The sequence below is a fragment of the Phyllopteryx taeniolatus genome, chromosome 10, assembly GCF_024500385.1.
Source record: "Phyllopteryx taeniolatus isolate TA_2022b chromosome 10, UOR_Ptae_1.2, whole genome shotgun sequence".
NCBI classification, from domain to species: domain Eukaryota; kingdom Metazoa; phylum Chordata; class Actinopteri; order Syngnathiformes; family Syngnathidae; genus Phyllopteryx; species Phyllopteryx taeniolatus.
Genome location: NC_084511.1, coordinates 26,517,048 through 26,541,361, shown reverse-complemented (window position 1 = coordinate 26,541,361; position 24,314 = coordinate 26,517,048). Strand labels below are relative to the sequence as shown.

At 41.6% G+C, this 24,314-nt stretch overlaps 1 protein-coding gene across 2 annotated transcripts; it reads left to right on the top strand.

Moving 5' to 3' along the window:
• The first annotated feature begins 4,809 nt into the window (after nt 1-4,809).
• Nucleotides 4,810-23,885, top strand: glrbb (glycine receptor, beta b). Of its 2 annotated transcripts, none has more exons than XM_061788219.1 (10): nt 4,810-5,158; nt 8,296-8,438; nt 10,985-11,091; nt 12,453-12,520; nt 15,368-15,594; nt 16,246-16,328; nt 16,412-16,552; nt 17,259-17,411; nt 18,745-18,851; nt 19,685-19,905. In XM_061788219.1, the coding sequence occupies exons 2-10, from the start codon at nt 8,314-8,316 to the stop codon at nt 19,757-19,759; spliced, it is 1,086 nt and encodes a 361-aa protein (XP_061644203.1). In that variant the 5' UTR covers nt 4,810-5,158; nt 8,296-8,313; the 3' UTR covers nt 19,760-19,905. The 2 variants fall into 2 exon arrangements, with proteins under 2 accessions (XP_061644203.1, XP_061644202.1); XM_061788218.1 differs by lacking the exon at nt 18,745-18,851 and adding an exon at nt 22,141-23,885 and having other exon boundaries at nt 4,826-5,158; nt 19,685-19,986.
• The last annotated feature ends 429 nt before the right edge of the window (nt 23,886-24,314 follow it).

Below are 24,314 nucleotides of genomic sequence, written 5' to 3'. Positions count from 1 at the left end.
CGCATAATCTTCACCATGAAGCCACCCGGAGGAAGGTGAAGAAAAAAAAGTTGGGGAGAAAAAGAATCAAATCCCCCCCCAAAAAAAAAGATTTGTTTCAATAAAAGAAACAATATCATGGGAGTTTTAAATCAAAGAAGAACATTCAAGATAAGGGGGGGGGGGGGGAAGAATAAAATAATCCAGGTATTAAAGTGGCGTTCATGAGTAAAAGTGCGCTTGAAAAAGAGTGAGTGAGTGTGCTGTAGTCCGTAAAAGTGGTTATGAGGCTTTCTCGGTCTGTGAGTGAGCCACTCAACAGGTGCCGGACAAAAAAAAAAAAAAAAAAAAGTTTAAACCGGCAAGGAGGAGGAGGAAGGAGAAAGGAGGGAGGAGGGAGGAGGGAGGAGGGAGGGAACTCCCTGGGCATGTTAACTATCGCAATGCTGCACGCAAGCACCGCATTTGCATATAAATATATACAGTATATATACAATTGGCGTGTATATAGTTTACACTGTAGCGAATCTTTTTTGAATTGTCCTACAGAAATACATGACGTTTTACCAATTTATTGTGATGCGCCTGTGTGTGTGTAATACATACATACATACACTCAGTATTTTTTAGCATGGCGATGATGACAAAACTAAACAAATATGAAAGTCGTGTCCAAATGAACCTTTTTTTGTTGTTGTTGTTGTTCATTTGTAGATATTCTCGGTTTCAGCATTCTAACGGAAGAAAATGCTGTCTTATTATTGACATAGCAGTTTAATCAACAACTTGACTTTCTTTTCTATAAATATTTGCCTGCTAATGACTTTCCTTGACTTTATGTTTATGATTCATAGTCCAAATAAAGCCTGATTCATCCTATCGAGTTGTGCCTCCGGGGGTGGAGGCCCCAACCGCAGAGTCTTTGTTTAGACAAACACATCAACGGGATGTTTTTAAGCGTTCACGTGACTGCGTGGAAAGACGTCCTCACTTTGTCGGATCAAAGCGATTGATCATTCCCCCATTTCCTCCGAATAGCTCAGGAAATACCACCGCAAAGAATGCCAGTCATGCAATACCCTGCCATATCCACCAGATGCCACTGTGGTGAAAAAAAAAATGCTTGTTACTTGAATATATTTTGCCAAACCGACTTTTTCTAGTATTTGGGATGTATTATCAAACAGTGAAATTAGTAAACATGTGAAATATGAATTGAAATCGTCCACGCAATCCTGAGCTCCAGATGTTTTTTTTTTTTCTGCCGAGAGGCCTGAAATCAGGTCATTCGAATTTCTCGAGCTTAGCAACGTCACGAGCGCAGATCTCCGTCTTCGTCTCCGCTCGCGAGCCAGCGCTGTCAACATAACAAACACGCGTGCTCTTCGACACGGAGGCTACCAATCAGACCAAAAGGGGGCGGTCTTCGCCAAATATGGACAACGTGGATACAAAACTGGGTCAAACAGAAGGAGTTGTCTTTTCTGAATACTCGTGTGACAAAACCAAGGTTGTTTTTTTTTTTTTTTATTAAATTTCCGCTTTTATACAAAGTCCCCGTTAGAGAGTGACTCCGTGGAGGTCTGAATAGCCAAAATACACGACCTTAAATCTTTGTTTCTGAGAGTGAACACTGAGTGGTGATTCAAACAGGTGGCATAACATAACCATAACCAACGATAAAATAGTATGTTTTTTTTTTAAATAAGAAAAATAGCACGCCATAATATTTTACTTTGTAAGAACATATGGTAATAAAGAATTAAATTTTTTTTTGCAAATTACTTTTTTTTTTGTTTTTTTTTTGCTTCAGTTCAATGAACATAGTGCTGCTCCTTCTGGTGTGCCCGCCTTGGTCAATTGGGGGCATTATAATACAGACCTTGAGACACACACTATAAACACAAATGACAGTAAGTAGTGAAAACTCACTAGCATGCATTGCGGCACCCATCGCGGGTTTGTGCTGGTAATCAGCGCTAATGCCGACGCGCGTTCCGCTCGTTTCATCCATGTGGAAGAGGTCTCTCTCTCGCTCTCTCTCTCTCTCTCTCTCCTCATCTCCTTCGTCTTCTGGTGACTGCTGAGCCCTTTGTCTGCTGCACAGGATCACATTCCAGCCCTGTAAAGGCCCACAACACATGTTAGCACTTCAACATTGTGGAATCCCCCCCTTCTCTCTCTTTCTCTCGCACACACACAAACACACACACATCCGTCCAGCTCTCCTGGTTTGGTCTGCAGGACTATTTTGTCTCGTTTTCACTGGCGACTTTCACGGTGGTCCGAACGAGACGCGTCGGGCTTTGATGCAAAGACGTATAATAAACATGGCAAATTAGAAACAAAGCCCACATTTTTTTTTGGGGGGGGGGGGTCATGTACGGTTAGAGAGGGAAGACTTTGATGGAAGGAGGGTGACAAATGAAACATACGGACGGCAGTGTTGTCCTAGCAGCAGGTGAAGGAGTACTGTAGCTATGTTGTTGATTTTTCATCTTAAAACATTCTCAAAATATGTAATATGTGAAATTGTATTCTTGTTGCTGTTTCAAATTTTTACACAGTTGTTTTTATGATTGCATCTTAGTGCATATTGAATATATTGCACTTATTCTGTGTAGTATATTTATGTATTACACTTGGGCTTTTGCTTCCATTGCAATACTTTCCATTTCCTGTTCTATGGGTATCATCTAAAAACCACACACGCGCACACACAAAGCTAAAGAAAAAGCAAAACATGCTTGAACGATATTTTACTGAGCAGCAAGGACGGGAACTGCTTGTGGAAATCAATGTTCAAAATGAAAGTAAAACACAATGATTAAATACAATAAATGTGATCAAAATGAATAAGATTACAACAAAAAAATACAATTAAATGAGGTTAAATCAAATGAATGCGATTAAAAGAAGTAATTACAAAAACATTGTGATGAAAATAAATCTCTTCAAAACATTTTTAAAATGGTTGTTTTGTATCAAGTTTCTAATATCGTGTTTTGCCGGTTTCTCCTTTTTCAGTCGCAGCAAAAACCCGATTGATTTTCGCTATGGTGGAGCTGAGGCCAGGCGGCAAATCAATAGTCATTGCAGCCCCGCTAATTTAGACCCTTGGTCTGTGAATGTTCGTGGATTATCGCTCTTCTGAACAAGTATCTTATTCATTTTTAAAGAACATCTGGCACAATGAATGCATTTAGTTTCCGCGAGTTGCCGGCCGTCGGCCGCTAATTTTGCAGCGATTCCAATTTTGAATCACAGGTGAACGCATCGCAACATCCCAGATGTAACAGCCAATCCCAAATACTATGTCGTATCACATGAGCTTTCACAACAAAAATGACTTTTCCCGGTATGAAGCGAAAATTTCATATGTACCTGTGGCTAAAAAGCAAAGCGTGGGGAGTCTCTGTCGCCGAAATACATAAAAGTGCAGCAGAGAGCCTCTCAAATAGCCACACGCTTTTCTTTATTTCTCACCCATTTCCTCTATAGCTACAGCAGTCAGGGCAATACATAAAGTCAGGTATTTTTTTATTGAGAAAAATAAATATTCAAATCTCCCTGGCCCTGTGTGGAAAAAGTAATGTCACCAATAAACCTAATAACTGGTTGAGCCACCCTCAGAATCAACAACTGAAAATCAAACGTTGTCTATAACTGCCAATGAGTCTTTCAAATCTCTGTGGAGATATTTTTGCCCACTCTTCCTTGCAGAATTGTTGGAATGCAGCAACACTGGAGGGTTTTCGCGCAATAACGGATTCCAGTCCAGACTTTCACTTGGCCACTCCAAAACTTTTAATTAATTAATTATTATTATTCTTTTTTTTAAAGCCATTCAGAAGTTAACTTGTTGGTATGTTTCATGTTGCAATAATTTAGCAGTAGTTTTTGTCTTGCAATGTTTTCATTTAAATAAATTATTTTCATTGATTAATGTCACTAAAAATCCAAAGTTAATGTATTTTAAGTAAAAATGTGAACTCCAAAACCTTTAATTAATTAATTATTATTATTCTTTTTTTTAAAGCCATTCAGAAGTTAACTTGTTGGTATGTTTCATGTGTATCAAAAGTTCTAGAATATTTGTTGCAATAATTTAGCAGTAGTTTTTGTCTTGCAATGTTTTCATTTAAATAAATTATTTTCATTGATTAATGTCACTAAAAATCCAAAGTTAATGTATTTTAAGTAAAAATGTGAACTCCAAAACCTTTAATTAATTAATTATTATTCTTCTTTTTTTTAAAGCCATTCAGAAGTTAACTTGTTGGTATGTTTCATGTGTATCAAAAGTTCTAGAATATTTGTTGCAATAATTTAGCAGTAGTTTTTGTCTTGCAATGTTTTCATTTAAATAAATTATTTTCATTGATTAATGTCACTAAAAATCCAAAGTTAATGCATTTTAAGTAAAAATGTGAACTAAACCAGTTTACATATATATTTTTAAACAATGATTTTTCATTGCTTTATCAAAATAAAATAAAATGTGGCCTTTGAGTACTCATGTTCTTTGGACTGGGCAGGTCAGGTGTTGCCTTCGGTGACCGTTTGAAATCACACCTTTCCCACACAAAACACCCGAGTGACTGTTCCAAATGTCCTTATATGTGAAGATTCATTGCATACATAAAATCCAAGCAAGCACACCAATGAATCCATTTTACATCATCCCATGAATATGCTTTCCCCCACGGAATCCGTGACGACACATTCTGGGCTTCCGTGTAACGCCTGAAGCGTCCCGGGAGTGCGTCGGTGTCTCGCTGATTCGTCCTCAGCCAGTCACGTGATCGATGGGAGGGGGCTGGGCTAGGGGCGAGTACTCTCTCCGTGGTGCTGATGGGACGAGGCCTTCTGCGCATCCGCTTCTGCGCATGTTGCATGACAGGTAGCAGCCAGCGAGCCTCCATCTTGGGCTTCCCAGAGCAGCCGAAATATATCCCAAACAACAACAACACAGTCAAGATGTCGCTTGGGCGCGATGATGTGAGTCTCCTTTAAAGATAGCAGCTCGCTAAAAGAGGCTGCTTTAAAGCCCCCCGGAGGGAAGGAGCATGGAAAGGAGCGGCAGCGACTGGTCGGGAAGGCGGCGTTAACGACGATTAGCCCCAGCAAGCTTTCGCCGGTCGGTTCGGAGGGGACTTTTTCGACAAACGTCTGACAGGTGACGAATAAGACTAAACGTTTTGACGTAATGCTCGTAATGTTTACGTTCGTGACGTGTCCTGGCCGCCATTTTAGGGAGGGAGGGAGTGCGGGTCCTTGTGTACGTGTTTGCGTGTGCTGGCGTCCCAGTGCCATCCCTTCCCAACATGGTGGTCGCTGTTTGTTTTCCGATGCAGCAGCAGCCTGTGTTGCACGCATGCAATTAAATGCTGCTTGTCGCCTGTTAATATGTTGACACGACATTTAGGTGCACCTGCACAAGCTAACACAAGACTTGTAGCTTCACTTGAACGGTATGGGAGAGCTCACCTCCTCCAAGGCCAGAAATTGTACACATTACTACATCTCCACCTCCAGTACTATCTAATATTATATGTAATATATCTAATCTAATGATATATAAATGTTTTCGATACAGAGACCAGCTCAACATACATATTAACTGTATTAAACGTATACTTTATTTAGCATCACTACTAGCACACAGTACTTGACGCCCACGGTTCACTTTTTTTTCCTTCTAAATAACTGCCTGCATAAATATTTAATATTTTATTTATTTATACTGTTAATATATTACAAACTATGACTTCATGATTTTTTATTTTATATTTATTTTTTTATTCTTATTATTTTGTTCTTGTGTTTTTTATGTTGATTCCTATGTACAGCACTTTGTTACGGCAGTGCGTGTTGTTTGAGTGCTCTAAAAAAATAAAATAAAAAAGTACCGTCGAAAATAAATGGCTTACCGTTGATTTGAGTTTGAAAAAGGCACCCGGAAATACAAAGTCTCTCAATAACTTCCACTAACAACCCAGGCTAAATTCATCTCATCTCATACTTACAGATCTCCCGTCTCAGTCGAGAGCCTACTTCCTTGATACCAATGAATTTACTGCTTTCCTATTTAGACAGGGCTTTGGTGGTATTTTTTGACATTTCAGAGAGAGTACAAAAATGTCGAATAGATGAGTTTTTCAGCAAATAGCTGTGGAATAATTCCACAGTCAAAAAAAAAAAAATAATAAATGCAAATTGGTGACTTTGTGAATAGTGAACCGTGAATACTGCGGGGAATTACTGTATATATTATTAACAATATTGTGCTGTATTCGGCAGCACAGTGGTTGAGTGGTTAGCACATTTTGCGTCCCCGTTCTGAGTTTCGGGGGTTTGAATCTCTGCTGAGGCCTGCCGGAGTGGAGTTTGCATGTTCATAGCTTGAGTGATTCTTCTTCTTATTATTATTATTATTTTTAAATCTCGTTACTCTGGCTTCCTTCCACATTCCGAAAACATGCACGTATTGGAATGAAGTGCCAATATTCTCAGCATTAGATAAGTCCATTAATGCATGCGTGTCAGTTTGCCTCTACCATTCCGCGTGACACCGTCTGCTCTTTAAACACTGACGTGATCAAACAGAACGAGGGCGATCTTGTTCATTGGTCGCAGAGAGACGACTTCAGCTCGAGGCAAAGTCACTTGTGAAAGATTTGCGGTTGGCTAGCAGGCTTGAAGGCATGTCCGACAACGTTTTAATGATTTGTCAACAGCTTCTTTTTTTTTTTTTTTCTCTCTCTCTTCCCCCTCTCTATGAAGTGGACTCTATTACCGGCAGTGCCTGAAGTTGACGACAGAGCTATAATTGTGTCTTTAATTGAAAACCTGAATGGAATACCGCTTGTTACAAAGGCAGTGTTGAGTGTTGTCGGCTACGTGGGAAATGATCAATCACTTTAGTATTTAGGAGTCCCCGATATCTTGAAATACGGCCGGTATCGGGCCCAATAACGATACCTGATAATCGGTACTCGCCCATCCCTACTTGGAATCATAAACTACCAGCAGATTTGTTTTTGTTATTTATTTGTCATAGGCAATATTGTTTGTGTATTTGCACTCCAAATTTGAGCCAACCAAAACTACTTCATCTTTTTCGAAGAAGCTTAGTGGAGAGGTGCGACATGGGCCAAAGAAGATATTTTTACATTCTGGTAGAGATTTACCAAGGTTTGACTTCGGTGGAAGTGAATAGAAAGACAGCTCGGACTCCTGTCTTGATTAATGAAACCGCACTGACCTAGCGAGGGAAAAAGTGGAGTTAAAAGGTGTCGAACTGGGCGATGGCGATGACGGCTACTTATGAATATGACGATTAATGAGCCAAGCAAGGAGTGGGTAGAAAGTCTGGGCCAAGGGAGTCGACTCATCTCCGCAATAAACTGACAGTTCATGTGCAGGCTGCAGGTTTGGCTGCGATATCGCAATAATGTACAACGTTACAAAGGCGACTGCGTCACACGGTTGATTTATGACTCCTTTTGCAGCATACATGACCTGCCTCTTAATAGATGTGCTGTGTTTGTATTCCCTCGCATGGGGGCGAAGGGTTGGCTTTACGCTCAACAGTACACACAGGTTCAAATGATATTGATGATGGCGGCGCGTATTATGGAAGTCCTACACTCGACTGCACGTCTAAGTGGACACTAATTTGCGGCGCCCTCCAGTTTAGAGGTCGCATTGCTCCGACTACACCCGAATTATGAATCAGTCGCGGTACTCATAATTGATTGGTTTTACGCTTGGAGCCTGTCACTTTGATTTGTTTACATTTTTGGATGTCTGCTACGCATAAAAAGTGACATTTTTGACAATAGGTACAGTTTAGAAGCCCAGGTTTCCATTAAATAAGATGGTTTGGTTCACTTCAGTAGCAGTAGTCTGCTGTAGTGGTGTTAGTCATAGTAGTTGTTGTAAAAGTAGCCTTTTTCCATTTATTTTCTACAAATGAACAATCCGATTTTCTTCATTCTTCAATCCAAGTAAGAAGCTTTGTTTTATGTTTTACCTTCTTCCCATTCTGGACGTGAACATTTCCCATCCACCAATAAATATGTTGCCCTCCTGCTAGCCCCACCCCTTTTGATACCACCACCAACGTGCTTGCGTGGCAAAAAGTAGTACCTCATACCATACAGTTACTATATTGCTGGCCTCCTTCCCACCAAGTTGTACGATTCTGTTCTGTTCGTATTTTTCGACGTTTCTATGGTAAGAGAGAAAAAAAAGAATAATCTGTACAGTTTTTAAAGTGTCTTCTTCATTTGTATTTTCGTACCCCGCCAGGCTCCACTCGCACACAGGATGGGCGTCAAGAAGAAACTGGTGGTCTTCCTCCTGGTCCTGTGCGTTTGCCTCCAGGGAGCGTCTGCCAAAGAGAAGGGAACCAAGAAGGGGAAGAAGAAAGGGAAGCAGGTTTACTGCCCGTCGTAAGTACGACCAACTAACACAACAGCGACACAGAACTTATAACTCGTGCCGCATCCAGTTCGATTACTTTCTTGACGAATGTTACCAGTATATTATTACAAAGAATGTCTAGTTCATGTGGTGTTTAAAACAAAATCAAAAAGGACAACAGTCGTCCCCACATTTTCACCGTTCACTCTTCACAAATTCCTGTATTTATTTATTTTTTGTGCTTCCCATCCCCAGTTGTTTGCTGAAAACTCACCTATTTGCGGTTTTGTGGCGTTTTCTGTCACACCGTAAGATGCCACAAGATGGCATCTAGTAGGGAAGTTGTACATTGGTGTCAAGGAAGTACGTATGTTGCTGTGACATCTCAACAGAGAAGAGGGAAGGGGCCAAGTTTAGCGTGGGTTGTTAGCGGAGGAAGTTACGAGTCTTCCTAGTATGTGCATGTACTTGCTGTGCATTGAAAAAAAATAAAAAAACAATCGTCTGTAATTATTTATTTTTAAGGGTAATGTTGTAAGATGAGTTTAAAATGATAAACTGTTCCAGGACTGTAGTTTGTGTTACCGTAAATGTCGGGTTTAAACTATGAATATATGCAATTCTGAATGTTTGAGGGGGGTCGTCAATTATTTGTGTTTTTCAGTCCCTATTTGCTGTATGGATATTAATCTTCCCACAATCCTTAGGATTTGGTCCAAATTCCAATTTATTGTTACGTCATATTAACGAGTGGGGTCGAAAAAAGCAGTTGACACTCCTGACTTGACTTGATATTTTCCACAAAGTGAAAGTTGGCTCCCACAGTGTACCGTAATGATGTGCGGGAAGAATAAACGGGAGAGTCGGCAAGTCATTTGTTTGACCAAATAAAGCGGCAAATGTACATCAAGGTCCCAACGGGACCCCTGCACTCAAAATACAGTATATCTATATGTATGTATACTGTATATACAGTATATTGAAAAGTTGCCTTAAATGGTAACAAATGCAGCGCAAGCTGTATAACATACGTCACGTCTTTTGTGGAGCCACTTGGTTTCACTTGAGCTGCAGTGCTTGTTAAAAGATCGAGACTTGGAAAAGGAGGAGGTTTGTCGGACGGGAATTTTGCGTTTGACTTTGATCATGGCAACAACACACACACACTCCCGCAACATTCCCGCAGAGCGCTCACACCGTTCCGGGGGATGTGAGGGATAACGTTTATATAATGACATGTAAAGTGCTTGGGGGGTTCTTTGGCAGGAGGTTTCATTGCCACCCACAGGGGGGAAGGCTTTCTCTTCTTCTCTTCTCTGCTCGTCTGCCAGAGCTGTTCCTGCTGCCTCTCCGCCTCCGCCATCCAAACATCCCAAAAATCTGCACTCTTATCATATGTTGCGGCGGCGGCTTGCTTCAAACGCAAAAGAGATTGTGTGTGTGTGTGTGTGTGTGTGTGTGCAGATTCTTGATATGAAAACATCAGACCATCAGTCAGGGGAAGTGACTGATAGAAACGGATAATCCTAATCCTTTTTAGGGGGGGGGGGGAAAGTCTATTTGATTATAAAAGTATATTCTTTAGAGAAAAAAAAGTCATTTGAGAAAAAAAGTATATTTTAGATTTCAATAAGTTTTATATTTTCAAGAAAAAAAAGACAAAGGTTGTATATATTCAGAAAAAGTAACATTTCAGCAAAAAATGGGTATTTTGGATTCAAAGTCAGTTTTTGGAAAAATAAGATGGGATAGGCTCCAGCACGCCCGCGACCCTAGTGAGGAGAAAATGGATGGATGGATGAAGTTGTATATTTGAGAAAGTCGTATTTTCAAGGTAGGACAACATTTTCAGCTTTGCTCTACTGGGATGACAGGGAAAAAGCTAGGGTGTTGTGACAAGGCGTGCAGCCATAAAGACAGAAGAAGCATGGATTGTATTTTCACAGCACTTCAACACCTTCTGCAGAATTTGACTTGTCAATTGGTTTAGCGGATTGCAGCGGATACAGTGCCCAATGCAAATACCCCCCCCCCCCCCCAAGCCTCATGTCCACAACCTAGACGAATGCTGGATCTTCACTCAGCCTGGCTGTCAAGTCATGGGTGGAGAAACTTGGTGTGGGAGTGGAATTGTGCAAATTAGATGCACTATGTCATCGCAATCTTAACAAAATTCTGAAAGCTTTGCTCAGCCACATTTTCAGAAATAGGCAAGTGAACCATTTTTGGGGGTTTCACCTCACATATTATGGGAGGGCAGGCACTCAAGAGACTATTGGTAACTGTTTGTATACAAGACATTCAAAATGAACTTTTCCATCACGTCTCCTTTAACATAGACATGCTTGATGCGTGGATGTTAAGTCTTTTGAAGTGATTCAGATGTTTTCGTCGGTTCCCCAGCTGAAAGACGGATCACGTCACTTTATGTCCATTCGCATTGTTTGGGTGGTCCCATTGTAGCCAGACGCTAATGGAATCCACCACTGGTAGTCCCTCCTGAAGTCCTAATTCAATCAGAGAGGAGAGCAGGAATGTGACTGCCCTACGCTCTCCTTCTTTTGTTTGTTTGCAGGCAACTGTCATCCGAAGATCTGGCCCGTGTTCCTGCCAATTCCACTAGTAACATCTTGAATAGGTTACTGATCAGCTACGATCCCAGAATACGGCCCAACTTCAAAGGTAAGTCCGAATTTCTCTTCATCTCCTCCATCTGTCTGCCTGGCTTTTATGAAGGCCGCCGGATCGCCGGTGTCATGCTAATTTCCCAACAGCTTCTGAGAGTTCGGAGATGTCTCAGATTCACACGCATGCTGTGATTTGAGGGAAAATGTATCGAAGCTGTGTTCAGAATGGATGCTCAAAATACGTAAGGATGGTCAACGTTACATTCCGAGATCAGATTTTCCTACTTCCTATTTTCCTACTGTTTCTCCAATTTCCAGGGCTTTCTGTAATGTGTTTACATTTCATAAACAGTAAAAAAAAAAAAAAAAAGGTTTACATAAATTTTGTATGATCCCAAAACACTTAAATATCATTTCAAAGTCATCTAGTCAATGACTGAACAGTGATGGTTAGGATGACACCATCATTCGTTCAAAAATGAAAACAAGGCTACATTCAAATCTTGATAGTAGTTTGTAAACTCCAAACTCCACCTTTAAATGACCTTCAATTTTCAGTTAATTCCCATAGAAAGATTTGGAATAGTTGCAAAATTCCCCATCTTAAATCCCGTGGAAATTTACAAGAAACTCTTCACCTCTTTGCAAGTTTAGTTGCGTACACATCTGATGGGTACAATTCCTCGTTCCGTGTCGCCTCTCGACCCATCACGATTGTAAAGTCAACTCGTGGGCATAATCGTCCTACACAATATCGGTGCCGGCACCCTATTGATTTTGGTATCTGACCAATGTCGGCTGAGGTAGATTCCACCAGTTAAAATGCTTGAGCCATCTTTAAACAATTATCGGACTATTTTTGGAAGAAGACAACTTAATTTTGTTTTGATGCGCGTTTGCTGTGTCCACTACGATGCGTAAAATGCAGAGGAAGAATAAAAGGTGTTTCTTAACTATATCTATCCCCCAAAAATGTAAAAAGTGAACAGTGGCAAGTGTCAGTTTTCTCACTTTTTACAGCGCGTGGTACAATAAACATTCAACATTGTGCCTCTCGCCACAAACCTCCCAGAAAAACTAGCGAGCGTTTGACTGATGTCCTCAACAGTCGTCTTCGGGTCGATCCTCGGATATTTTCCGTCCTCGGGCTCCTTGGCACGAGTCGTCAGCGGGCCCACGCTTCTGCCAGCCTAATCGACTGCCTCCACGAGCGAAACATCTGTTCTCCATTCCGGAGTGACCCAACAAAGTCATCCATTAGCAGTGTGTCAGGAGCTCTCTCTAAAAAAAAAAAAAAAAAAAAAAACAGCACATTCCTTTGACCAAAGTTATAAAACCTCGTCCGCTATGATAAGGAAAATGATCTCAAATCAAACCGCATGACCTCACTGATGCTCTCTTTTCTTCCAAACCCAGGAATACCTGTGGAAGACAGAGTGAACATTTTCATCAACAGCTTCGGCTCCATCCAGGAGACGACCATGGTGAGCATGTAGCTCGACGAGCCATATTTCAGTCAGTCAGTCAGTCAGTCGGTCGGGGCCTGAAAAAGTGTTTTATCGCACGAGTGTGAGGGCAAATTCTCACGCCCTAGCTCATTGAATGGCTTCATTTCTGATACTTTGAATGCTAATGAAGGGAAGAGACTCAAGGACAGGCCTTCACAGGAAACAATAACTGGAACAACCAAGGAGGTCCTAATGTCCTCAATACACTGCTGATCAAAAGTTACAAATAGTCAAATTTGAAGTTGAATCTAAAGTGCACGACAGTATAACCTTTACAGGTGAACTTAATTTGACCTCTCAATTTTTGGATGAGAAGCACATGTCCACTTAATCACATCGCAGGGTCCTGCAATGTTGGTGTGCTGTATTGCTATGTTCGTGAATTAATTGTAAAATTCATAATGTGAGACATGACCAGCAGAGAGACCTGTTTACAAAAATAGCATCGCTGTTGCGGTCAATTCTAACTCTTTAAACAACACACATGGAGCAGCCCAGAGTGTTATATACCGGTACTTACTTTACTTGATAACTACTAAAGAGGACACGGGGAAACAGTTACACACCCGCATTTACATAATGTAAATGTTCAGTGTGTGACGAATGAACGTATGTCGCAGCAGATGACACTTGGGAGGGACGCGGAGCGGAAGTGGAGACTCGGGACCTATACAACATTACTGAAGGAAAAAACTTCAGGCGTACACAGCGACGTGTTGATGAAACTAACGCATGTTGTGTTAAAACGGGTAAAATAACAGATTGATTAAAAACAAATGAATAGTGTCAGGAATGTGCTAATGACTATACAGTATAACTGGGGATGAAAAGAATGCCTGTATTTTTTCACATCGCAATATATAGGGTTGAAAACAAAAACCTCAATGTCATTTTTTTCCCCCCAATATCTTACAGCCCTACTGGTTTGTTTATGTTGTGGCCATCTGGAGCTCATGTATGTTACCATAGCGACTGGTGGGTGGGTATATTCATCCACATGGATATTGCCTCAACTGTCAGAAAATTGTTCCACACAGCCTGCTCCCGTCCTCTTTTAAGGCCACCTACAAGCTAGGAAATTTGAGTGAGACAGAAGTCAGAAAACCTCAAAATGGGAGACCGCCATCCTCCCCTCGTTTCACTTTGTGGGGTCTGCAATGTCACGACAACCCTCTTCTCATCATTCACCACCCCGACACCCCCCACCCCTCCGCCAGTGCTGCCGTTAGCACATCTATTTTTCGCTCCGAGGATGACTAATTCGATGCTGTGGCAGTTGTTTTTCTTTTACAGTGGCTCAATTTTGCGATTTGCTGGTTGTGTTAAATCTCTCCAGAAGGGAAGCTTGACTGCGAGCCCAAAAAAATTAAAATAGCTTGAGTTCCACGGCTTACTCCTTTGGACAAAGGCGAAAGGTGTGTCAGAGCAGGACCCCGAGTGGACCAGAAGAAATGATAGCATGCCTTTGAAATCTTGCTAAAGCAGAAACATACTTACAGTATTGGCTCGCTGACTCAATGCTTTGAAGCGGTTTTGTGTGACGACTGTACGTCTAAACAAAGCATTCTTTGTTTTTTTTCCCCTTGATACACGCAGAAACGACACTCCTCATAAAAATTGCCCAACGAAGACCTGACAAGCCGAGGCGCTTAGCAAACTCATTGTGATGTGAGAAGGTGATTTACAGTGCGAAAAAGGGCGGGGCTGACTTAGATGTAGCAGGTGAAACTGCTCAGTGAGTCTGGGAGAAAAAAAAAAAAATCCCTAAACACACCTAGAAACATATCATATCACAATGTCAAAGAAAAACAAGACTCCATGGTCCAAAATTCTCACGATTGTTCATCAAGCCTGTCAAGCACCTGCCACAGCAACAGGTGGCGCTACACAATAAATACTCCATTTTGGGTCCGCGGGTGGTCCAAACAGCCTTGAGAGGTTCAAGGCTGCGTAGGGCTCCTGTCACTTTCAATCAATTTGTGAATGTTCTAATTAGCCAAACATGAGTAGAAGAGCAGATTGTTGTCCTAGTGTGTGTGTGTGTGTGTGTGTGTGTGTGTGTGTTCCGCTAGTAGGAGCACTGGCCTGCAGCAGGAAGGACAGAACCAAGTTAGTCCAGCTTCTTAGGGGTTATGGGTTTGCATGTGAGGAGGCCGTCTGGTGTGCAGCTGCAGGGCTTCTATGAAGTCAAGTGTGTGCGCGTCTGTATGTGTGTATGTGTGTGTGTGTTAGTGCAGGGTTACAGAACATCAGATGACCTATGTACTGTATGCTTCCATGAAGAACACATGTAGGCAACTGTTGCCGGGGCGGTCGCTTGTTGCTATCAAAGGTTGGCAGGAGGTGAACGTAGTTTGAGACGTGCATGTCAACGCGGCATTTGACTAAGGGGTGATATTGCAACATCATATTTATGTGCCAGTAGACTTGTTGATTCTAATTGGGATTCGAGTGGGCGCGGGGAAGCGAACATCGAATCTGAATTTTCAGACTCGAATCAGAAGGAATCTTAGAATATCGAATGTTATTGTGACACTGCTGCCACTGCCTGCCATGCCACATTCAATTTGATCAAATATTCCACGATTTTTAGCCTGTGTTTATGGCTGATGCCATTTAGACTTACTATGCATAGTTTCTTCAACATGCCATCTCCACATAATGCAAGATCTTCTTAAATACTACCTAGCGTGCAGCAAAAGTCCACACTTGAAAAAGTGACTCTACAGTTGCTGCTGTTTTGGTTCGCAATTAATTTCAAATTGGTAAAACTATGTACCCTTCCCCGGACACTGACACGTTGTGCTGCGGTGAACCTGGCAGGACTACCGAGTCAATATCTTCCTGCGGCAGCGCTGGAACGACCCGCGGCTCAAGCTTCCGCAGGACTTCAAGTCCGACTCGCTCACCGTGGATCCCAAGATGTTCAAATGCCTGTGGAAGCCCGACCTGTTCTTTGCCAACGAGAAGAGCGCCAACTTCCACGACGTCACGCAGGAGAACATCCTTCTCTTCATCTTCCGCAACGGCGACGTGCTCATCAGTATGAGGTATTGCAATTCAATCGTTACAGCAATGGAATGCCGTGTTTCTCCGATCGACGTGAAATTGGGCGGATATGTCTATCATAACAGGATGCATGAAAAAATCTTAAAGACATAACTCCTGAGATGAAACAGAAAGTCGGCCATTTTGGTTTGAAGCAGCCATTTTGGGGCGAATTCTCGAGCTCCTACCTTAGTGAACTCCGACTAGGGAATTTGCCCAAATGAACACAAATCAGAAACCGGTATCCTAAATAGATGGGCAACACTAAATGGCTCAGATGTTTTGCCTATCCCTTCTAAAGTGGGCGGGAGACAGGATCAAATGATCATTTTGAGGATAAGCCATAATATAGGGTCCATTTTTCACTGCTTGCAGATTTAATGATCACTTCGGTATTAGATCTATTTGGTCACCCAGTGAATTAACTTGAATGCGTAGCAGTACACAATTACCTGTGCAAAATCTAAAAGTAAAGCACTAGCGTAGTGATATCATTTCCCAGAGGCGTCTGTAGACAGGTTGTAATGATGTGCGGCTATAATTTCATAGTTTGTTGAGCTAGAATATGCTCGCTATTAATCTCTCACAAATGAGTCCCCTGCTGCGGCGAAAATGAACGGCATTCAAAAAAAATGTCTTCCTCCAACCCGCAGGTTGTCCGTCACGCTGTCTTGTCCGCTGGACCTGACTTTGTTCCCCATGGACACCCAGAGGTGCAAAATGCAACTGGAAAGCTGTGAGTTTGACAACAACAACCAAAATGTCGTGCTTAAGGCCATGGCCAACGACAATAGGTGTGTATTTTGTGTGTCGATCCAGTTGGCTACACCACGGACGACCTGCAGTTCATGTGGCAGACGGGGGACCCCGTGCAGATGGACGCCATCGCCCTGCCCCAATTTGACATCCGACAAGAAGACATCGACTACGGCAACTGCACCAAGTTCTACGCAGGAACAGGTACCGTTGTGGTTGCACTGCATGCAGGTTACCATGGCAACAAAGACAGGCGCAACGGTAGACTGTGCTGGTGACAGGCAGCAGCGCAAAGCTCGTTTGAGATTCGCGCTCATGTATTACATCGAACGTCCCTTTGGACGAACTCTGTAAAGGACATGTTAGAGGCTAGACAGTGAGGCACTTTTGTCAGTGTGTATTCATAGTAACGCATGGACAGCACTAGCTGTGAAGAAAGTTTGTAATAGAAACGTTCAATTAAATGGATTTTTTTTTTCCTTGAGTTAATTAATTGAAATTACCGTGTCAAAATTCCAGCTCTCGTGATAACAGTTTAAGTAGGTGAGCAAGAGAGAGAGAGCGAGGGAGTAGCAGCGCTGGATATTAAGAAATGGTATGTTGTGTTGAATAGAAAAGGGTAGTTAAGTGTGTTCTATTTTTCTTTAATCAATTGAAATGTATGTGGCCTTAACAACGATAATTTAAAGGGGTGAGAACAAGACCGAGTGAGAAATCAGTAGCATTAGGAATGAAGGAAGGGCAGCCGTGTTTCGTGTCGTTTTTGTTCAACGTGTTGTTTTTTCTTTAATCAACCAGTTAGTGTTTGAACAAGTCCAATACTTTTGTTCATATACTCAGAACGTAAACCTAAATCGTGTTTTGTGTGTTGTTCCATGAGACATACAGTCTGTCACTTCTGGTCTGGCAGGCTACTACACTTGCGTGGAGGTCATCTTCACCCTGAGGCGACAGGTGGGCTTCTACATGATGGGCGTTTATGCGCCCACGCTGCTCATCGTGGTGCTCTCCTGGCTGTCCTTCTGGATCAACCCCGACGCCAGTGCTGCACGAGTGCCGTTGGGTAAGGCGACTATTTTCGGAGGTCGTGTACCGTCCCACGTCTGCTGACAAAATATGTATGATTATCCCAGGGGGATCAGTCGGAGGTGGTTGTGATAACGAGATAGTTAGGTGTGAAAGCCCACCTTGTACTAACAGAAAGAACTCTAGGGGGGCGGGTTTGTATGTTTTGGCGGATCACTGATTCTTTCACGGCCGCAACTGTGCCATCAATCACCTGAACGGCGCGAAGGACTTAATCTAGCAGCCGTCCGCACGTGTGCCTCTGGATGCCACCGACCAATACATAACAGATGTGGTTGACAGATGGGATTGAAGTCCTTCACGGAGCAAAGAAGGCCTAGGACTGTGTACACGTGTTCAGGGGCAAGTGGCTTCCTGAAAAGATAGCAGCAACTGGAGCGCAACATTGTCTCGTTCATGATAAGGTGACTTCTAAAAGCATCAGACTCCGAATTGAATGAAAAGAATCATTATGGAGGAATGCAGCAGAATGAGGCTGAAGGGAGCATAAACATCGATACGATATTGTGGAGCAATCGTGTCAGAGTCGAGTGGTAATCAAATTAAATCACATAAGGGTTTCGAACGGAGGTTAGGTAACGCTTTCAATTTAGGATTTCATGCAAAGGTCAGGGTTTCAAGCCAGGGTTCGGGTTTCACATTACGGTTTTAAGCCTCAGTTAGGGTTTCAGGTGAGGGTTGGGTTCAAAGTATGGTTTGGAATTTTCACTTTAGTGTTATGGTTTCAAACTAGGGTTTGAGGCAAAGGTTAGGGTTTCAATTGTGGGTTAAGATTTCGAGCCAGGGTTATGATTTCAAAGTAAGGTTTTCTGCATACATATGGAGGTGTAAGTTGGGTTTGAAAAGAAAATTATGGTTTTAAATATTCTTCCGGTTTTCAAATTGGGGTTTCAGTCCTGGGTTAGGATTTTAAAGTATGGTTTCAAATTAAGCTTTTAGCTTGGGTTAGGGTTTCAGGCCACTGTTAGGGTTTCAAATTAGGGTTTCAAACAAATACTGTATAAGGGCCAAGTCTGGATTAAGTTTCAAGCCGGGGCGGCAGTTCCAAAGTACGGTTTCAAATCAAGGTTCCAAGCTAGGTTTAACATTTCAAATTAAAAATCCAAGGTCAGGGTTTTATTGTAGGGTTTGGCATTCAAGTTTCAAACTTGGGTTAGGGTTTCACAATAATAATTCAAGGGTGTGTGCAAATGACAGTTTCAAGCAGTTTCTTAGTATCAAGGGTTTTCAGAGAAGGTGTGCATGACTTGCATTGTCATCCACTGATCCACTGGTCCTGTGCCTTCACGCGTCCTCCATCCTGCCTCCAGTCGTCCATCATCACCTCCCTCATGTGTCATCATCACCTCCACTCCGCATGGGCGCGTCCTCGTCACTCCTCTCTAAATGGGATCACTGCAGGTCACTCAACACTCAGGTGTGTGCCACCACTCTCATTTGTTACTCTGTGTATGTGTGTGTAAGAGTCTAAAGTTGCTCCAAGGGAATGTAGCAACCTGTCATAAGCGCATTGGGGGGGGGGGGGAAGCTGCAATGTGATTAAAACAACCATCTTTAATGAGGGGGCGGTCATATGTATTTAGTGTGTCCCCGCAGAAACATTCCGTTAGTAAAGGGGAGTGACGCTGGTTAATGGGGGGATTAAAATGGCCACCTATGCTGCGATTTGGTGGGCTATCCCCTACAAAGAAGTTAGCAGGTCATTTGAGGCTATCAGTTGTCCTAGTGAAGGAACAACCATGAGTCTTAATTGCTGTGGTGCTCACAGGAACAGGCTTTCGGCCTGTTTGGACTAAGGATGTGTATTTCCTGATAACAGCCGAGGATGCATTCATGCGCTATATATTCATGGTAAATCTGTTACGAGTACTACACGCTCACAGATTTGATGGCATTCATTCCAATACGATGCCACATCATTGGCATTTTGATACAACAGTACAATTGGGTTTCACATTTAGGGTGAGGCTGGGTTAGGCTTTCAAAGTAGGGTTTGAAGCCAGTGTTAAACTTTCAAATTAGGGTTTGGAATTTCAAGCCAGGATTTGGATTTTAAATTAGACTTTAAAGTTTAGAGTTTATAATTACAGTTTAAAGCAAAGGTTATGTTTTTTTAGGCAAAGGCTAGGGTTTCAAATGAGGAATTTCAAATAAGGGTTCTTCTTGATATTGTGATGAACATTTTTTTTTTACTATTGAAATTGTGTTTTCCTAAGCGCAATGTCCTCTGTTATGTTTCTTCACCCCCAGGCATTCTGTCCGTGCTGTCCCTGTCTTCTGAGTGCACGTCCCTGGCTTCGGAGCTTCCAAAGGTGTCGTACGTGAAGGCCATCGACGTCTGGCTGATCGCCTGCCTGCTGTTCGGATTCGCCTCCCTGGTGGAGTACGCCGTGGTGCAGGTCATGCTCAACAGCCCCAAGCGCATCGAGGCCGAGAAGGCCAAGATAGCATCCAAGGAGAAGGCGGTGGGCAAGAGCGCCGCCAACGCCGCCGCCAGGAACAACACCGTCAATGGCACCGGGGGAACGCCGCTCCATGTCAGCACCTTGCATGTCAGTGCATCCCGCCGCAATTCGCGCAGCATGCCTTTCCCCATATTTTATAAGTCGTTATATTTAAGGACTTTAGGGATTGCATCACCGTTGGGTTTCGGCAGGTTAGTAATCTAAATGCAAAACAAGCAAGAACCCAAAAGCAAAATGTCTAGGTAACTCAACAGTCAAGACTCAGGTGTGATCCGTTCATGTCATTCATCTTTCCAATTGGATAGGCTCATAAGCAAAAGTTAGGTAGGGTCTCAAATTAGGGTTCCAGACAGGTTCAGGGTTTGAAGTTAGGATTTCAAATTAGGTTTTAGGGGTGCGGTAAGGCTTCAAATTAGGATTTTAAGCCATGTTTTTAGTTTTGAGCCATTTTAGCATTTCAAATTAGAGTTTTAAGACGAGGTGAGGATTTCATGTTAGCGTTGTAAACCAGGGTAATTGTTTTAAAGTAGGGTTATAAGGGTAGCATTTGAACTTAGGGTTTCAAGCCAGGGTTAAGGTACTAAATTACAGTTCCAGCCAGGCTTAGGGAATCAAATGATGGTTTCAGCAAAGGTTAGGGTTTCAAATTAGGGTTTTCAGTAAAGTTTAAATGTTGAAATTGAGATATGTTACAAGCAGCTCAGATGTAATTAAATGCAAACCAGTGGAATCTAATCTATCGGAAAATCGGTGGACTCTATGTGACTCAAGTGTGACTGTGAGTTTGTCATTCATTCATCCATCCAATTGTGCACTAATAGAAGTGAATGTTCCTCTGGAGTCTTCGCTAGTCATCTTTGAGGACGATTGCGCCACTTCCATTGTGCTTTAATGAGAAGTGCTTGTCAAAAGCAAATCACCAGAATGAAGCTCGTATGAGCTTAATGACTCCACTGATTGCATTATGTTTCCACCCTGTGGGCCTTGAGGGAAGTCCACATCCTAATGGTGGAGCAATGGCACGAGAAGAAATGGCTAGTCCCACTCTTTTTGAAATTTCACTGGCCAAAATCTTACTGCTATGAGTGTACCTTGATGGAGTTCCTCAAGGGTCTGCCCTTCGCCCAGTGTAATTAACTACATACAGTATAGACTTCCCCGGTGCAATAGCTCAACCAAGTAAATCGGACAACTTTTACTCCAAACTGAGCAGCATTTTTTAGATGCAACTCTTTAATTGGAGCTATAAAAAATCTAGTGTAATACCTTTCTACATACTAAAGAAAAAGTCATTTTAAATACACAGAGCAACCATCTCTTTTTTCATGTGATGAATGGCATGTATGCAACATTTGGATGTGTTCTTTGAGCTGTGTTCCCATTCGCCCATGGATCCTGATGAGCCCCCTTTCACACTGGTCCTATCTGAATGTACAAAACCGCAACAACTGTGTTGATCATAAGATGTCAGATTCAAATCTAAATAAGGGAAACTTTTCCAACTTTGAATTAATAGCCATAATATTTGAATTAACAAATATTAAATTACTTAAAAAATCATATGTGAATTTAAATAATGTAATAATAATAATAATAAAATTATGTTTAAACAAAAACAAATGCATATTTTTTTGGTTTTTAAAAATAAATTTGAAAATTTATAAAAATGCTTAATGAATTCAAAATTCCTTATAAGTGCACAGATAATACAAATAAACACAAACAAGAGTAAATTAAATACAAAAATGCATACAAATAAAATACTAGATCATTACAATTACATCAATGTATAAGAATAAATGCTAAAGGATTAAAATGTACATTAAGTAATTTTAAATGCATACAAAATAAAAACAGGGGTTCCTTGTCGTATGCATTACGTTATTCGAGCCACTGCAAACTAGAGTGGGCCAACTCCATTTTTGTCATTTTGCAGGAGCGTAATTTAAAATTGAACGATTGCCGCCCAATGGTCTTAGTCCAGGCGTCCGTCATATCTATCACTGTTTCATGAAAGATGATAACATTCACTCATGCCAACATGCGGGTGCACTAAACACCCAAGCTTAAAAATAAAGTGCTAAGTGCAACAATGGGCTGACCCTCATATGTCAAAACTGGAAGCAAAACTTGTTTTCGACCATGATTCATCTGAAAGACATGCCTAAAGTCGGAATTAGCCCACTGTAGTTCTCAGTGGCTCATTTGCTTATAGATGTTGAAATCAGTTTATCATTCCAGGTGGCGGAGACGCGCTGCAAGAAGGTGTGCACTTCCAAGTCGGACCTGCGCACCAACGACTTCAGCATCGTGGGCTCGCTCCCGCGGGACTTTGAGCTGTCGAACTTTGACTGCTACGGCAAGCCCATCAACACGGCCGGCGGCGGCGGCGGCAAATCGCAGGCCAAGAACAACAAGAAGCCGCCGCCCCCCAAACCAGTCATCCCGTCGGCCGCCAAGCGTGTGGACCTTTATGCCCGCGCCCTCTTCCCCTTCTCCTTCCTCTTCTTCAACGTCATCTACTGGTCGTGTTACTTGTGATCGCCGACGCCCGGACCAACGTCGCCCACCCACGGCCCCCCAAAAATCGGTGCTTCCTCCCAACAAAAGCGTGTTAATTCCACCACCCTGACAAAAGTAAAACTATATAATCTATTTATCTTATCTAAATGTTATTTATCATCACTGCTGATGATTTATTCAAAAGCTTTGCCAAATGCACACTTCTAGAAAAAGAGCTAATATCAGGGGTGGGCAAAGTATGGGCCTGGAGAAACATATGGGCCTGGGAATTTTTGTAATCCGGCCCACAAATTAGTTATGGTGCATCTGAAAAATATTGTTGATGCTTCACTTTTTTTCCATATTGTATTTTACAGCCTTAGTCCAAAACTCAGTCTAAATAAATCTGAATTGTACACTCAACACCCCATGATGACATGAAAAGGTTTTTGCAAACTTATTATAACTATTTGCAAAAATGGAAAAACAACTTTTCATGTAGAAATTTTCTGATTTCCCCCCCGTCCCCCATAAAAATTGGTTAATTAAAATGTAGTCACACCCTTTTATTTATGTTATCATTCACTGATTGTTTAATTGATTTACTGTAACTAATGATAAAATCATCAGTAAACTAAAATTCTTTAAATATACTTTTAATGGCTTTTATTTTTTTATTGAAAAATTGGTTGGATAATTATATTAAATCAATTAGAAATTAAAAAATGGTTGATTTAGTGTGAATAATTTAAAAAGTATTAGTAAAATTATCATGTACATGTAATTCTGTTTCAAATTTGTTTTTAGATATTGGTTAATTAACTATAAAATTAAATAATGAGAAGATTTTTTAATTACATAATAGAAATATTTTTACATGTACATTTAACACATTTATTAAGTTGGTTAACAAATAATTGATTAGTTGATTGCAATTTAAAGTGAAAATGAACTATTGTTTGATAGTTACAGATAAACCTTTACATATTTTAGATATGTGAATTTTTTTAGTGTATTCATCTCGTCAGCGAATGGCCTGGCCCATCTATCTTGTTTTAAAACTCAAATTTGACCCGTCAGCAAAAGTTTGCCCACCCCTGGCTTTTATATATATATAAATATATAGCTATATATTTATATGTATTATATATATGTACATAGCTTCTATTTATCATCTGCTTTTTTTCTTTGATTTTAACGCGCCAAGCGAAACGTTTCGTCGTTACTTTGCATGTTTTCAAAGCCGGGAAACGCATGCATGTGTGAACATAGAAATATAAGGTACAAGTGGGCATTTTAAACAAGACATTTTTTTTTGGGTGGGGGTTTCCCTAAGATTTTTTTGCTCTTCAGCGACAGCCCCCCCGTCGCCCCCTCCCCCCGTCCCCTCCCACTCCTCAACTGTGATGTTTTCCACCTGTGTACGCAGGTTGCAAAAGTTCCAATAAAAAGACTTCACGTAACGTGATGCACACCGAAAGCCATTGGGATGCTTTTATCATTGATGTGCCACTTAAAAATGAGTTTTTACAGGTTTTCCAGTTCCCAGGTGTCCTAGTAACGTTAGTGTGCGGCTTGTTGTCGTCAAACGATCAAGATTTAAAGCTTTTTTTTTTTTTTTTTTTTTTTTTAGCGTGGGGTCTTTTTCCACCAATCATCTACTGCGGGGCCAATGCTCATACTACTGCTAGGCCAGAATGTGAGGGGGGAAAAAATGACAGTTAAAGCATGGATTGTATTTTCACTGATGGATGCGGCACTTCATACGTACATTATTGCATACAATTAGCGTACCGACACTGTGCATGTGGCGCATGCAGTAGACACATGGTCAAGCATGAATACCCCACAATCAGAAACTAATGTTGCTAATGGTATTCTGTGCATCCAACAATGCAGCTCTGCTTAACTTC

Coding starts and splice junctions, on each gene's coding strand:
- glrbb (XM_061788218.1), top strand. CDS start 8,314: ATGGGCGTCAAGAAGAAACTGGTGGTCTTCCTCCTGGTCCTGTGCGTT. Junction 8,439..10,984: donor AAGCAGGTTTACTGCCCGTC/GTAAGTACGACC, acceptor GTTTGTTTGCAG/GCAACTGTCATCCGAAGATC. Junction 16,553..17,258: donor CAAGTTCTACGCAGGAACAG/GTACCGTTGTGG, acceptor CTGGTCTGGCAG/GCTACTACACTTGCGTGGAG.